The 17,264-nt window shown below is 44.5% G+C and overlaps 1 protein-coding gene across 5 annotated transcripts in view; it reads left to right on the top strand.

Moving 5' to 3' along the window:
• ttll5 (tubulin tyrosine ligase-like family, member 5) overlaps positions 1–17,264 on the top strand; it is a 53,294-nt gene that overhangs the window by 32,100 nt on the left and 3,930 nt on the right. The window contains exons 28-32 of one of the 5 annotated variants that reach the window (XR_015102658.1): positions 80–278; positions 4,163–4,344; positions 7,691–7,773; positions 15,111–15,212; positions 15,321–17,144. Coding sequence is in view for 2 of the 5 variants with exons in the window: in XM_086127118.1 (XP_085983244.1) it covers positions 80–278; positions 4,163–4,344; positions 7,691–7,773; positions 15,111–15,157 (511 nt within the window). In the remaining 3 variants the exon portion in view is untranslated. The other 4 variants (XR_015102657.1, XR_015102659.1, XM_086127118.1 and 1 more) reach the window with 4 other exon arrangements.

Below are 17,264 nucleotides of genomic sequence, written 5' to 3'. Positions count from 1 at the left end.
GAATTAGCGAGAAGTAGTAGAAAATGTGTTGTTCTCTACTCACTACATCCCTTCAATCTGAAATCTTTGCAATCTTAAGTCAGGGGCGGATGAATGATGGAGACGTTTCCGGTGGCAGACAGAGTAACAGCGACGTCAGCACTGTTACGGTGTCGAATCCTGGGCGGAGCTGCTATCGTGTGAGTGGAAACCATCAGCATCAGTTTGCTGGCCAGCAAATGCAACCGCAAAGAATTCAGCCGCGGCGATTGTTGGACCAGAGCCATTGTGGATACCAGGTACCAACAGTATCACTCACTCTTCATTGTGATAACCCCTTGTGATTTGCAGTGAATACGAACTGACTCCTGCAATGAATAGCGAAAAACTGTGATAGATGAAATTTTTTTTTTTATAATTGCCTATATTAATAGTTAAAACCATATCATCTGTTTTATGATGGCTTACCGATTTGGTTCTTATTTCTGTCATCGTCGTTTTAAAGTTTAATATGTCTCACTATGCTATTTTAGAAACATGCCGTTGGACTACAGCTGCAAACTAGCGTTCATGCCAAGTCCGGCGCATTTACACTGTTTATTCTTGTGTTGATTAACGTGAACTGTCCCAATGCAAGAAAGAAAGAAATAAAAAAGAAAAAAAAATATATATACCCAAAAATATGACCCCGAAACAGTTTGATATGATTTCAAACTCACAAAGTTAAAAACAAACCAAAAAAAGGTTCCCTGCAACTTCCAATAACAACCCAGGCTAAACTTGTCTTCTCGTTGACATGTAAAAATTCTTAGTTGAGACGTATCACGTCAATATATTGTACTGGTACTTACTTTTGTGGCTTCCTAGAGTATTTCACACAACCCCCCCCCCCCCCCCCCTCACAAAAATGCAAATAGGTGATTTTTTCATGCAACTAATATGTAGGGGATTACTGTACACACTAGATATCATACACGACAGTCAAACCAGAGACAGCTTGAACAGGCCACGAGAGGGGGTGCTGCTAAACACAGGGATTTTGGTATACAACACTTTAGATGATTATTTTATTCACAGTTTGGGTGTATTTTTATGCTCCTTTTAATGGTGAAGTCTAAATTTGTTAAGTTTAGGATTGATTTTAACTTTCAGAAAAACATTCAAATGCTCAGCACGGCGGCCCTCACAGTGCTGAGGTGCCAGGTTCAATTCTAGCTCCGGCATCCCTGTGTGGAGTTTATATGTTCTCCCTGGGCCTGTGTCGGTTTTCTCTGGGTATTCCGGTTTCCTCCCACATTCCAAAAACATTCATGGCAGGCTGATTGAACACTTGAAATTGTCCCGAGGTGTGAGTGTGAGCGCAGATGGTTATTCGTGTCTATGTGCGCCCTGCGATTGTCTGGCAACCGGTTCAGGGTGTCCCCCGCCTACTGCCCGAAGACAGCTGGGATATGTTTCAGCACCCCTTGCTACCCTTATGAGGATAAGCGGATCGGAAAATGGATGGAAGAATGGATGCTGAGCACAGATGAAATCCGAGTGACTTGTCCGTGAACGTTTGACCCCTTCATTTTAAAACACACACACACACACACGCGCGTGCACACAAAACATTACCTTACCTAAGTAGTGTGCTGTCCAAGAAGCGCCCACATGAAGGGGATGCTTTTATGTTAGCATTTCCAAAGCTATTCAGAGAATCTCCGTCTAAACCACTTGGTCTTTCAATGAGAACATCCCACCTCATAGAAGCTCATTCCTGGCGAGCCGAACGTGCCTCCTGACTCAAAACTACGTTGTTTGGCTGGGTTACGCAGCCAGGCTTGGATTTTAAGTAATCAAGGAATGTTACCCATGAGTGAATGAGGTGTTATTTTTCCGAGTTTGTACAAGGAAAGTCAAGTGTCATCATTAAAACATAGAAGTCATTTTCTCCGATCTGCTTGCCTAAATTTTCTGAAGACGAGAGACATTTTACGTCTTGAGGAAAAACACGTAGTCCTCACCGCCGTGTTTCTGCACAGTGGCTCTGAAAGATGATCCCGAGGAGGAGCGCATTTATTCATTTTCCAGTGGATTTTGTGGAGTCAACACAAAGATGGAGTGAAGTGGAGACAGGAGGGTGCCATGGGACAGCTTACAGTGTGGAATGACTGGAAGCAAGCACTTTTTTCCAAGCTGTTCTCAGTAATGCCGTTTCTCCCACCTCATTGTTTTTTCATCTTCAGAGCTGAGGCTCAATTCATGCAATTCACGTGACATTTGTCTTGTATTGGCTCCAGCAGCTCCATACAGGGCACTTTAATGTGATCACTCTACTCTGGTCCGTCATCATTCAGTCGATTGAACACTTCTCATCCGCTAAGCAAAATGGCCTCAAAAATATCCCACGAAATCATTGGCTCCATTGCTCAATGAATGAAGTACTGGAGCCATCCAGTCACGCAACCCTCATAAACTGCGCTCATAGAAAGGGGTACTCCAGTTATATTTGATTACCCCCAGTCCAATCCTTGCTGTCGTTTTCTGTTCGTTCCACCCACGTGCATCTTCCCGACAGTTTGTCCTGACAACTTCTTCACTGCCTGTTAAATCTATATACGGTATATATATATATATTTTTTTTCGGCAAGTCCAGGAATGTTGTGCAAGACAATCCCATCAACTACATGACTTCATTCTATTTTTTTTTTCAGTGTGTTTTTTAAAATTGGCTTTTGGCTACCCAAGCGCACCTCCCTGGCTCTCCCATTGGAAGCGTGAGTGTCCATATTTGTAGGGTTTCCGGGAGGGAGAAATAGTCAAGGGGGGCTGTTCTGACTCTCCCCTCCACGTTTTACTGATTGGGTGCAGACTGTGCGGCTCCTCCGTGGGCTTGGCCTGAGGCCACCTGGCAGCCAAACAAAGGTGCCCTTCCTGGCCTTGCTCAAACTGAAATGCAGCCACAGGCCATGCAACCTGGAAACTCAGATTCTCATTTATCTGCACAGAAATTACATCAGATATTCTCAATCCCAGTGGCGGCCCTTTGAAGGTCTTACTGTACTGTGAAGCTCGAAGACCATCAGCATCTCTGATAACCATATGCAACTGCACACGCAACACTTTTATCAGCGCTGTAAGGATGGATTGAAGTGCAGCCCTAAAATATTATGTCAGAAACAGTTTGGAACGGAAAACCTCTTCCACCCAAGTCTTTGAAGTACTCCTTTAAGCAAACAAAGAATTGCTTTTTAGTGCAGCCAATTGCAATAAAAAAGATAATCTTGCTCTCTTTCAACATGGCATGTCATTTTGAACTGTAACATCAGTGGCATCATTCATTATAATGATGTTTAAAAAAAAAAATCACTTCACCCTGCAGTTCCTCCTTGGTTGACTCCCAGAACATCTAGTGTAGTTTTTCCCTGCAGCTCGTAGTGTAGTTCGACACCCCATTTCCAAGGCAGGACACTTTCTTGGAAATAGCTGTGAGGAAATCTGAATTTGGCTTTCAACTATTGCCCAAGGTCTCTAGCTTTGGATACGGATGGAGAGAAATCGGATAAAATCGTCCCAAAGTCCAGGTAAAAAAAAAAAATTCAAACTACAATGGCACTCATTTGAGTGTAGGCAATGGCGAAACATGTCAATGTGATTTGTTTCATTAAAAAATTACATGATTGGTGATACTGTTCCACCCCTGTCTCTTTGTTATATGCACTGTACTTTACACAATGGTTGCCAACTGCCCCACATCACAAAGCATAAAAAAAGCTTTTAAAGCTTATTAATTTAACCGAAGAGTTGAACCCTTTCATGCACCCTGTAACCATGGGTGTCAAATTCATATTTTTTGTCACGGGCCACTTCGGAGTTACGGCTTCCTTCAGAGGGCCGGTGCAAAATCTCAACGATATTTATTACCCATGACAATTTGACATTTCGGTACAGATTTCAGCAAGAATCATGATAGTCGAAACACATGATTTGCTCCCGTGGGCCACATAAAATGGGCCGGATCTGGCCCCCGGGCCTTGACTTTGACACCTGTGCTCTAACCTGATAACATGATAAGCCGTCCACTGTAGTAACCGCTGACCCTGAAAGAACTGTGTCGGTTAGCTGGGATACTTCCTTCCCGCACAGTAATTGGAATACAAAATGGAGGGCAAGTCTCTAATTTAAACTTCTTGTCCCTTAGGATCAACATTCAGACGAAACAAGCACTCCATATGCGAAGGTTCCAACAAAATCTTCCAGCTCTACTGGACCACCCCATCACGGTCACATCAGGACCCGTGATAGTTCCGTTCTCTCCCCAAAGCCACCCAGCGAGGCCCGAGAGGGCACGATCAGGAAACCAGCAGCAGCACGCCTCGGCAAGTAAGGGCTGCCTTCCGTATTTACTCCTGATTCTTGTTGCTTCTGGCGTGAGAATATATGGCGTCGTGAAGTTCAAGAGGACAAGGCTAATTCTAATGAGAGTTCCAACATGTGCGCTGTGCTCCACGTCTCTTTTGGCTGCAGGGTGGATCTGCCTCTTCGGTAAACAACCTCCACACAGGCCCGATTTCTGCCTGAACCATAAACACAACGTGGTTCAGTGGAAGGGCCGGGCTCGCAGCGCCATTTGAATCCTGTTTGGTTTGGAGATAAGCTAAAGAGCACAGGAGGGAAAATTAAAGGAAAAGAGTGAAACGGTGCTTAACGGCGAGTTCCCCTACTCACTTTCTGACTTTATTACCACACCATTTGGCCAAATTACACAAGAAAGACAAACCCCTGTGATCAGAGACTCCTCTATTAGTTTAATGCTCTCTGCAGGTGCGATGGCTTGATCACACTCACAAAATCTGTCCGTGAGGTTACAGCTGTGCACACTGTACAGTATATTTCGCCATGTTTACATACGGCGTGGATGTTAGCAGGCTAGTTGAAAGCCTGACGGGAGAATGTTACTATTGTGGAGACTGGCCCGGAAGTGCTCTGTTTGCTGCCGTGTTTTCATTCATTCACCTAGCTGGCAAGCTAATACTTTGTAGTTAAACGAACAGAGGTGCAGCCCAGGGCTTGTAGTGAAGGTTAGTGCAGCCGGTTAGGTGTCGTGTTTGCTCCTGTGTGTGTGTGTGTGTGTGTGTGTGCGTGCGCGCGTGTGTGTGCGTGCGCGCGTGTGTGTCTCTGTGTGTGTCTCTTCCTGGCAGTTGCCGTGTTTACCCACTGCATGTGGAATTCCAGAGCAACCTTCCCCTCCCCAAAGCCGAAGACCCCCCTCTCCTCCAACACTCTCCTCCGTGCTGCATTTTTGTGGTCGACCAGTGTGACAGGGGAGAGTGTGGGAAAAACGGAAGCTTCAGGACCAAAAAGCACTGATGGAAACAATGCAACGAAAGAAGAAAGAGAATGGAAACGAGTGACAGAAAATTCAACTCTGTCCGGGGAAATAGAGATGATTGTTTGCAGAGAACGGTGGGATAATAAGTTGCTTCCCTTCTAGCGCTCATTTTAGGGGCAACCTTATCCTGCTGTTATCTGATATTCATCCCAGTGTATGCCTAAGCCTGTCGACTTACAATGGAATCACTGTGCTTGGTTTATTCATACAGTTCAAGGTTATCCACCTTCCCCTCACCGGCTGTTCAACTGCACACCGCGCCATACAGTACAAACGTGCCACTGATCAGTGTGACACTGGCTCGTTTCATCTGTTTATCGGAGGAATGTTTCACTTGTGGGACTGTTTCACAAAGGCCTAGTCATTTGTGGAGATAGGCAATTTAAATGTGGAGCAAGTCCTGAGAACGCCATCCGTCATAATAACGCAAAAGTGTCTACCAGATGCAGACAAAGCGAACATTATTCCATTGCGTCAAGATGTCGCAACTCATCTGCTCCTCTGGCTACTCAAGCATCGACCCAGTGAGTCATGTTTGTAACTCCCATGATTTGCACGGCTCAGTTTTTTACGCTGGATGCCCTTGCTGATGCAATACGCTCATTGAGCCAGATTTGGGACCGGCACTGTAGATATCCAAAGGCTGAGTGCTGGGGCAGGGAGCCAAAGCCAAAGCAGCACCATTTACCACTACGTGACCGATGCCACCGCTTGAATATGGAGTGACAATCAAAAACCTCACAATCTCCCCAAAGTCCAGCGCCAACATTGATACTGGCTGGAAAGGAGAAGCTGCAAGGAGCCAAGATCACTTTTATACTGCCGACTTTCTGCGTCAGCCAACATGTGGCACACGCATGTGCGGCAAACTTGCCTGAAGTTGGTATCACATGGGTCGAGCAACGTTCTCTGTCCTATCAACGTACCACAGCTGCCAACCCGAGGCGCTGCGAGGTCTTAACGGTGGGATGACTTCAGCGAAGCCTTTGAAAGCAGCAATTTGTAACACAAATAAATGGGCCTGTTTGGTATTTTGTTTGCGCGCTTTAGCGAGTCCCAGCTGTAGCTACGGAAACCGTTGGCTGTCGTGTGGCATTACTGACAGGGTGACAATTACAGGAGTGCCATTAATGTCAGCCTCGCTGCCGCTTTCACTCCCTATTAATCAGCCACAACGGGAGTTATTTGCACAGGGTACCGTATACATGCTGGAGCTGCCAAAAGTCTGTTCATGGTTTAACTCAATCTCCTTTGGTCAGTCCGAATAACATTACAACAGGCAAGTTACCTGTGCGCACAACAAGGTGTACCCTTGATCGCACTCTTCGAATTGAAGCCACATGCAGCGTTTCTGGCTGCCCGGCTCAAAGTGACCGAATGAGAGATTGTTGACAAAGAAAGTGATGTGAAAACCCTGAGGTCAAGTTCCCCGCAGCCCCCCGCCCCCTATCCACCCTCTCCATATGAAAGGAGTTGCTTCCTGTCAAAGTATGCCATGCTTAAAGAGGGCCAATTCTATTTGTGGTTGTGTAATGGTATGAAAGAACAACTGTGCAGCCCCTTACAAGGAGGCAGTGTGTACCCTCATTACCTAGTTAATGCTCTTCTGGAAGGCGGTCGCCACGGGGTGAGAGGTTAATACCAGCTAAGCTTTATTTATTGTCTCCCCCCCATCCCAAACAAAAAAATACTTAACAGAGTGAATGTATACAGTTACAGACATGCCTGCTCCTGCTCCACGCCTCGCTGGCTTTTACGATGATTTACTGCTGTTTGATTTTGTGGGGGAAAAAAAAGCCCTTGTAATGTGTCATGTCTGCAATCTGCAGGCATCATGGTGAAACACTTTGATATAAATGCACCATGTAAAAGCACACACATTCACGATTCATGCTGCAAGACAGATGTCCGCGCGCCTACTTGTAACTTCGTTAATACCATTATACCGCCTTATGACACAGCCTCGGCCATTAAAACAAAAGTAACTCCATTCAGCATTGATTAATAGCGTCAGGTGATTAAATGTTTCTTAGCATTGAATATAAAAGTCATAGTTGCAATTTCTTTTTCGACTTCCACTTACCTTGTCCTCAACATTTGCATACCAAGATGATCAGAGTTAAAATCATGACCCCAACTATTGCCTGACCATATTCAACATAAGTAAGTAAGGTTACTGGCGTGATACTCCAATACATTCCCAAGCGATGCAGTCATAGAAAAAATGTTTTCGGTATGTACTACTTCAATCCGAAATCAAATTCAAAGTCAGCTGTTCATAATATTTTCATGTCTCCACTGGCTGTTATCTTATTATCTTATCTGTCCTCGAAATAGGCAGACGTCCACTCAGATGACAGCCAACGGAAGCGTGACCAGCGGGCAGCATTTGGTCTACGAGGCCATCTGTGCTAAGACAGGTGGGTCTTATGCTACGGTTCTGCACGTGCACTGAAAGTTCTGGTGCTAGTGTGAATGATGGGAGCCAGGACATGGAGAACTGATAAGCACCATGGGATATTTTTACCTCTGTGTTGCTCTCCCGGTGCTGTGTAAAGGCAGTTAGATAGATTGGAATAACTTAGCCGAGGTGATGTCATCGCTGAAGGATGAATAAAAGAGGCTGAACAATGATGGCATCTTGAAACAGAGAGGACATTCCCATCTGTTGGACAATTCTCCACAGTTCCACTTACTCTCTGTTTGCCAAAATCTTGTTCACTTGCACCGAGAGAATCAAAAACCAGCTTTGGGTTTATTGCGGCTAATGTGCTGCACTTGTGGGTTTCTGCACTCACGTGTGTCCCGTCATCTTTTGGATTCTGAGCCGCTCTTTCCATCACGAGCCGGCGGCCCGGCAAAGTGTTGAGGTTATTGCAGCACCGGTGATATTAAGCAGTTTTCACCGATACACCGCACATCTGTTTGTCTGATCACGGGCCTTTTTCCATCGCAGCATTAGCATTAGCAAATCATACCATTTATCACTTCATTTGAGTGTCACAGTCAAGCCCAGGCAGAGATCAGCCTGCGTTCGTCCAAACTGAGCTGTTGGAAAAATACGCAAGCTGTGCGCCTCCCACAATATAAAAATGAGCGTGTGTGTGTGTGACCAGAACATTTCTTTCATTCTCCTCAAAGGTATTGAAGCCTGGCCTAGGTTAACAAACATCTTATAAACTCATCAATTACTGAAACTGGATCCGTTGGGAACAACTTCGGCATTTCACAATGCATTTTTTTTCCATCTTGGAGGGCACAGGAGGCTGCGGTAGATGCTGTACTCATGAGCCTTAAAAAAAGACTTGACCCTTGACCGGCACCTTATAAGGTCAACTTTCAATGTAAGCAAACATCATCACCATCCTTTTACCATTCTTTTCAATAGAACATGTACAGCACTCACTGTAAATGACTACAGCCCAACAAATTTGGTCAAAAAGATTCCTTTTCAGAATCAATATTTTGAATAAAAAGGAGATTTGTCAATGTACGCACACAAAAGATTCAATTTTTGTCACAAATTAATTTACAGCTTTTTCGGACTCTTAGTTGCTCCAGATTTTAAGTGAAAAGTCAGCCTGTCTAAAAATGCATCATGAAGAAGAAAAAACATACAAGTTGCTTCATAGTATAAATTGCATTTTTGGGAATAATTTGTTACATAAAAACAGAGACCAAGAACAGTAGAGCTCGGACTCGCACCTCTCATTTACTTTCAGAAATACGCTCCGACCGTGCACCGCTTCACTCCGGCTGTTCGGAAACTCAGCGCGTGGTTCAAATGTGCTCTTTGGTTATTCAGAGTACGCCAAAAAAGAGTGCCGAAGCCTAGTACGTCAGTTCATGCATGAGCTGCAGGTTAGTTTATAATAAATTAATAAATAAATAGATAAATAGGCTGCTTTTGGAATGGCGGGGGGGGGGGGCATGGTCCAAACACGCAAACTCTCTCACACACGCTCTCAGAGACCGAGTTGGTAGCCCTGGGGGATGCTAACTCGCGCCTCCACACTGTTATTTGTGGGGTCCCCCAGGGCACTCTTCTCTGTCCAACTCTCTTCAACATTTATATGCTTCCCCTCAGTCATGTCGTCAACAGGCAATACAATACCCTTGCTATGGTGATGACATCCAACTCGATCTCAGGGTCACCCCCTCCCCCATTCCTCCCTGCTGTGTCACTCATTTGAACTCCTGCCTAAAGGAGATAAAGGCTTGGATGAGTGATTTTTTTTCTTTCAGTTGAACAGCTCCAAAACGGAAGCTATCACATTGGCAATCCCCACCAGCTTCGTTCCTCCTTCATTTCCTCTGTTTCGATTCTCGGACACAACTTTTTCCTTTCCCCTTCTGTGACTGATTTGGGAGTCAGGTTTAACACCAACCTACCCTAAACCAGGGGTGCCCATTACGTCGATCGTGATCGACCAGTAGATCAGGGACTGGTGCCCAATCGATCCGAGGGGTGTAGAGAAAAAAAGAAATGGTGTCTCTGTGCATGTTATTAATATATTTTTTGTGTTAATGCGCACTGCACCGTAATCATTCTATCAGTCTCACTTTCACAAAAAGTATTTAAAAAAGAAACAGGCCATCTTAAACCTACAGTGGCGTGTGACTGCGTCACCGGAAGTTGTTAGCGCTCAGCAGTCTGCAGTTGCAGCTTGCGCTCAGAGTTGTTGCGCTAATCTTTTATCATTATCATTTTTCTCATTCAGAGTTTGTTTTGTTCAATTCACCGAGGGGACGGGCAAAGAATGGGAATCTGGAGAGCCGACAGAAGCATTTTAAAACGGTACGCGTGAGCTACGATCGTTAACAGGCTGCAAAAGTGCATCGCATGCCTCAGCGTCAGGCTGTTGCTCGCCATGGCATGCGTGTGTACGTGCGTGCGGCGTGCATATGTGGAGTAACAGGTCGATCCCGGCAGATTGGTTTATCGAAAAGTAGATCTTCGGTCAAAAAGGTTTGGGCACCCCTGCCCTAAACAATCACATCCGTCATGTTTGCAAAACACCCTTCTTTCGTCTCTGCAATCTTGCCAAACTCCAGCAATGTTTTTCTGAAAATGTTTCTTGGCTTTAATTTAATTATAGTTTTATATATATATATATATATATATATATATATATATATATATATATATATATTGCTGCTAAAAAGATTTGTCGGTGACAGCTCTCGCGCTGACAATAACGCAGCAATCGATATTGAATGGCCTTTACTGTTAAGCCGCGCATACGTTAGCAGTTAACTTGAGATGCAAAATAAAATAATATTCAAATGCAACAAGTTAACATAAACAAGATGCCTTTCTAACATCATACCAAGGATACACTAAGAATGATGTAGAAATAACCGGACTTTACAATTTTTTTTAATACGGGAACGACGGCAACACTTCCATTGCGACTCCAAATACAAGAAAATCAATTCAATTGAACAAAAATACAAGAAAATCAATTCAATTGAACAAAAAATCAACACATTTCTGGGGGACCATATTTTTGTTTGTTCTGGCTCCAGGAAGCCAAATGACAAAACATATTAGTGTTAGACATCACAGGACTCTTCCATCTACGTTGTCGTGCAGGGGTGAAGGGAATATTCCACTGTCACTCAAATTTAAGGAGAAAATAAACGACACGTGCGTGTCTGCATTTTTGTGTGGATTAGCATCTGATTTTGGTTGGCTCCGGTGTGTCACATGATCCACCCCTTCACAACTCTTAACAAAAATCTCCTTTTTCCATAAAGTTCACGATACTTTTTCATTTGACTTCACTACGTGAAATAAAACGTACCAGTAAACATTCAATTGAGCTGGTTAATTGGAATAAAAACAAACGTTTGAAGGTCTGCTTCCTTTCTTTTTAGAAGCAAGATGCTCTGCTTTGGGGCAATATTGAGAATTATTCCGTGATTGTGCAGGTCAAGTCTGTCCATGCACTGACAATGAAAGTGGAGTGAAACAGAGATCTAGTGTGGTGTTTCGGAGGAGGCAGGGAGCCGAGTGTTATTAGAAGGGACACAGCCTTTGTGGAGCTCTGTGCATGCCCGGTTTACCTTTGCAATGAGATGACTGCGCCGCACTGATTGACTGTGACAGCAACTGCAAATGGAGAGCATTCTCTGTGATCAGCTGTCACTCACCATTAATCACACTTTCCCTTTATCTCTCTCTCTTGTAAACCCTCCTAATCTCTTCCTCTCTTTGCTCAGACAACCCTGCTTTTGTGCACCTTCTTTTGCCCGGCTCTCCGGTGTGTTACTCTTGTCAATTTTTGTGACATGAAAGCAATGGCGGGTTTTTTTTCCCCTTTAAGGTTCGATCAAAGCGTACAAACCCGGGGGGAATATGAGTCGCATGTGTTGTACAGGCCTACTCTTGGCCCGCATCGCCAGCTTCTCAAGCCTATGCAGCCGCTGACTGAGAGAAGATTTATTGCCTTCAGTCTGAGGAGGAAATGAGTGAGTGTCGGATCGTGTCAGGGCGAGGACTCTTTATCAGAATCAGGCGGACAAACCTTGTTGCCGGCTGCCATCGCCTCATTCAGGTGCAAGCTACTGAAGATCCGATTCAAAGAAGTGAGCTGAAGTACAGTTCCGTTTGATTCGACTCACCTTATCTTGCGTGCACTGCCGGTGCACAGTGTGTGTTGTCAGAATGTAAACTGACATTGCAGTACAAAAGCACCCGATCACTTTAAAGGATATACATTTAGATAAGCGACATTATTGAAAACATTTTGAACGGACTCCCACCAGGTTTTAATAACATATATGACAGAGGTGGGAGCATCAGTGAATTTTGCCAATCAGTCTGTCGATATTTCAAGCCAAACCAAAAATTAATTATGTATACACGCACACACACACACACACGCACGCAAACACACACACACACACTGTATTTTCTGCACTATGAGGCGCTTCGGAGTATAAGGCGCACCGTCAATCAATGGCCTACTTTAAAACTGTTTTCATAAAGAGGGCACACCGCATTATAAGGCACAAAGAATAGAAGCTACAATAGTGGCTAAGGTTGCATTATGCATCCACTAGATGGAGCTATGCTAAAGGGAATACAATACAATACAATTCAGCATTATTTATGTAGCTCTTACACAACCACTGCAGCTGTGACTGGAGCACTTTACAGAACATTTAAAATACTACGTCCAAGAAATCGGAATATTGATCCATATATAGAAGGTACACTGCTGGAAAATTTGGCAGTTGGCGCTGATGGTGTAGCAGTACGGGCAGCGTGGGATCGCTTCCCACTCAGTGACGGTGTGAATCTTGGTGTGTATGGTTGTTCGGCTCTATATGTGCCCTGTGACTGACAGGCGACCAGTCAGGAGTTGCTCAGCCTTTCGCCTGAAGTCAGCTGGGATAGGCTCCAGCAACTACAGCGACCCTCTTCAGGATAAGCGTAGTTGAAAATGTGTGTGTGTGTGTGTGTGTGTGCGTGCGTGCATGTGTGTGTGTGTCAATGGGTTTTTGTAAGATATACTGTATGTCTTTTGTGATAGGAAACACAAAAATGTGTACTGTAATGCCTTGAACCAAACCATATTCCCCTTTGGAAATTAGGCTGCTCAAGATAATTGCTGCCTTAATTGGCACCGTCTGCTGTAGGCAGGCTGGAGTGAATAATATGTGCTTTCTGTTATAGTCCCGCTGGCTGCGATATGTGCTCTTCGGGCCACTACTCTTGTCGCCTATTAGTTTTCGTTTCTTACAGCCCACGCATTATATTCCTTCCGGTCCACAGACCCATTTTGAAATCAAATATAAGGTGTCGCCAACACTTTAAACTAACTGGCACCCTCCTCTACAAATGTATTTCTATTAATTACTGACCGGCCATTTCATTATACAGTTTATAGCACTGATTTAATTCATGACTAGAAAAAAAACAGCACTGTAACTATATCATCACTCTGTCTGGACAAAATGACACATTAAAGAGGCAGAACACAATCACAAGAGTTACAGCAGCAAAGCGTGACGGGAAAGCCTACTCAGATAACCGTTGTTGCTGTAAAGTTAGCCTCAGGCCGCTACATAGTTCACCAGAGGTGGTGTGAATAGGTATCAAAATAAGAGCACAAGCAGGAAGTGCAGTGAAAAATGCTGTAATCTGGCGGGTTGAACAGCGGTGATAAATCTGCCTTGTTAAGTGTAAAATCTCATATCCAATGTTGTGGATACTTGCTCGTTGGGCCCCTTTTGCCCGATTTCAACTATTTATGTTCTCAGACTTCAAATAAACATTGATCGCGATCTTGTAAGCACATTTAATTTGAATGTCATTGAAGGGAATGTTAAACTAGTTTTGATCGTTACATTAATCAGGCTAAAAGTGTATAGCATCATTCAAATGTTTGGAACTGAAGTGGTCCTGTCAGAGCCCAGAAACTGGATGGGATTCATTCCAGCCTGCAAAGACGGACTGTATTATTCCCCACTTGTGGAGGTGCACGGGATGGGAAGGGAAATGCTTTTCCTTTATCTCTTTCGCTGAGCTACAGGAAGCTGCTTCCAGCTGTCATGTCATCGGCCTGGAAGTCAGTTTTCCATTTCAGTCAGGCCTCGCGGCATAGACGAGCACCAAAATAAACAGACTGCGCAGAGAGGGAATGAAAGGGAATACTGTTTGGGAGCACAAATGCGCACGGCCGCTCAAACTGTACTCGGAATGCCTTTTCTACTGGACGTCAGGCGGCGCGCCAGGCGATGGGATGAGGCGCCGCGGCAAGCACATCTTGCTCGTGTCCCTCCCTTGCGAGGCTCTCTTGAGGTCAGCGTCATCGCGAAAGCGCTGTTAACTCCACTGGCAGTGGTGCCATCAGGGGGAGAAATGTGACGAGTCAATTCATGACTGAAAGCAGCCTTAGGAAAGAGTAAAGTGGTACCTTGACTTACAAATTAAATTTGTTCCATGCTTCCATGCTTGTTAATCAATTTAGCCATTTTCAGTCAGTGTTTTTAATGAAGAAAAATGCCATAGTATGGTAGAAAAAAAAAACAATATGGGAACAAACAAATAAATTGGCCTTACTGTAGTTTTTGTGTGTTGCATTTGTGCTATTAAGGGGTGTGGCCTTCAGAATGAAATGTATTTGGGTTTGCTGGTTAGACTGCCTGAGACCTTCTGGGTGTGAGTTGTGGCCTACAGCAGCTCCTTGTGAATACTTTCTCATTGTATTTGTGTGTTACACTGTTTGTACTGTTGAATGATTGGCTGAAAGTGCATCGGTGACGATTACTTAAATTTTTTTGTTGTGTGGCAGAGTATCTAAAGCTGTCTTAACATTCAAAAGAAAAAAGTAAATCAAATTGTTTATGGCACTAAAGTGGTTGGGCCCAAAGTGATATACAGTATTTCACGAAGCATGAAATTCCAGGCTCCCCCAGGCTTAAATAACCTTTTTACTACATTACTGCTTCACGGTATGCAGGATCACGGGCGTCAGTCAGGGGGTGGAAATGGCGATGAGAACACTTTTTAGGGCCCCCAAGCATTTCGGAGGTCTTCTGTGAGGGGCCCCCTTTCCCCAGTAGGATTTTGGTTGTAACTGTCAGTCAGTGCTTCTGATAGTGTTTATCGGAGAAGGTCTGTGGATTGCTGTGATATGTTGTCATGTATGAACAAGCCATTTGCAATTTCATCTTTGTTACAGCTTCACTTCCGCAATTTCCCAGGGAAAAGTCTAATCAAAATTTGTGTTGCTTTCCTGTGTAGGGCTTTCTGTGTACCGCAAGCTGCTGCAGGTCCAGGAGCCCAGATGACACCAGGGTGACCAGAGGCACGTCCTGCCCCTGTGCTGGCCTGACAGGTGTCTCTGTATGTAACCGCACGCACGCACGTCCTGGCATACTGGTGTATTCTGGGAAAGTACAACAGCGGAAAACGTGCCAGGCTCCGATGAATTTGTCTCTTCTACTGCCGCAGACATGGCGAATCGCGTGCCAGGCACGGAATTCCCAGCTTTGACGCAGGCTGGGATTTGGTCGTGCGGCCTAATATCAGATGGCCTTTTCCAGCCTGCGCTCGCTCTCCGTGCCAGCAGTTTCTCGCCTTCATTCTCTCCGGCATTGCCGATGCTACGGAAAGATTTCACAGGCGGATAGCTTTCAACAGATGCCCCGCTGGCATTTAGTATGCAAGCCATTGACATGAACCCTCCCCTGCCGCCACCACCGCCGTCAACAAGAGACATCCCGTGAATGGTAAGCACGCAGACAAGTTCCTGGCATGAGACACTGACTTCTAGTCCAGGATGAAAACAAACAGTTACCAAATCCTCACTGGCCAAAGGATGAGTTTAATTATAGCAACCTTTGCTGAAACTGACACATGGATGTTTTTATCCAGGGAGCTACTTTAATACAGTAATTTATTGCTGTTATTACATTGGAAGTAGGCCTTGTTGGGCCATTGCTGCAGCACAAAAGAAGAAACTTGATGGAAGTTAATGGTGCACATGTAGACCAGCATCCTGGTGGAGATATCGAGAAGTCACTCAGGGGCGCGTTGTGAATAAAACTATTCTGTTGTGTAGCTTTACATTCATCTTATTTGTTTTGTGATAACTCGAAGTCAAAGACTTGAATGTCGCACTCGTCAATCTCATATGTTGTTGGTTGACGTGTTTAATTTGCGCAGATTGTAGTCATCCATTTCGGGGCGATCTTGTAACTTTTGCAGTACATTATTGTCATGTGAAATGTCATGATGTGTTTGTTTTTTACGCCAGTGGCATGCTTTATTATAAGAATCCAAATCCAATGTGTATGCTCTACTGCGCTAATCTAGTTTAGTTTACAGACAATCTGTTCAATTCCTGACTGTTTACATCAGGGGTCCCCAACTGCCGGTCCGTGGACCGGTACCGGTCCGCAGGGCATTTGGTACCGGGCCGCACAGAAAGAACTTGCCGTATTTCCGTTTTATTTATTTCGGAATACGAAAGATGTTTTATTTTGAAAAATCACCGGATTCTCCGTTACATCCGTCTGTGTCACGCTTGACTCACGTCAAGCCACGCTTGTCGGTCACGTGGCCGATGACGCTCAAAATCAAAACGCTGAAGCCCGCAAAATGAGTAAAAAAGATGCTAGGAGATCGCAAATGACGGCGGCCTTAAAAGTACGTTAGAGACAACTGGATTCAAGTTATGGCTGAATACTCTGAGATCGCCACAATAGCACTGTTGCTATTTCCGACATCCTACCTGTATGAAGTGGGGAGTTTCTGCAGCAACGGTGACTAAAACAAAATTACGAAGTAGACTAAACCACACACTTGAGGTGTCATTGGCTCCTATTACCCCGAGATGGGACTGTCTGATTGCAGAAAATCAAGCTCAGGGCTGTGGTGAGTCATCATTTTCATGCACTTTGTGCGTTGTATCGTATTTTGAAGGCATTAAACATTACCATAGCGATAAGAGTGTTGCGACCAGATTAGACGCTCCTTGTGTTTATTATTATATTTCGAAAACACCACAATTTTCATGCAGCTCATACCATATTGTCGTATTAATCCGCCACACCTTAAATGCTGGTACCTGAAAATATTGTCTGACTTAAACCGGTCCGTGGGGCAAGAAAGGTTGGGGACCCCTGGTTTACAACACTCGTGCATGGAAACGTTAGCTGTTTTTTCGGTATTGTTACCACTGGTCGGAGTAAAAGGGAGACGGTGACATGCACGTACACGTAAATGTACACTCAGCATTACAGCAAATAAAGTGATCTGATGATTGTTACGGTCGCCTCGCTGGATTCTATGATACCCTTTCAATTAAAGTGCTCTTCAATTAGTCATCAACACAAACAACACACCAGCCCTAATACTAGTAAACAGCTCAACCCAACTGTCACTTTAATGAAA

This window comes from Hippocampus guttulatus, chromosome 13 (assembly GCF_054856545.1).
Source record: "Hippocampus guttulatus isolate MCC_2025c chromosome 13, RoL_Hgut_1.0, whole genome shotgun sequence".
In the NCBI taxonomy this organism is placed as follows: Eukaryota; Metazoa; Chordata; class Actinopteri; order Syngnathiformes; family Syngnathidae; genus Hippocampus; species Hippocampus guttulatus.
The sequence above is the reverse complement of the archived record's forward strand: the minus strand, read 5'-3'. Positions and strand labels throughout refer to the sequence as shown.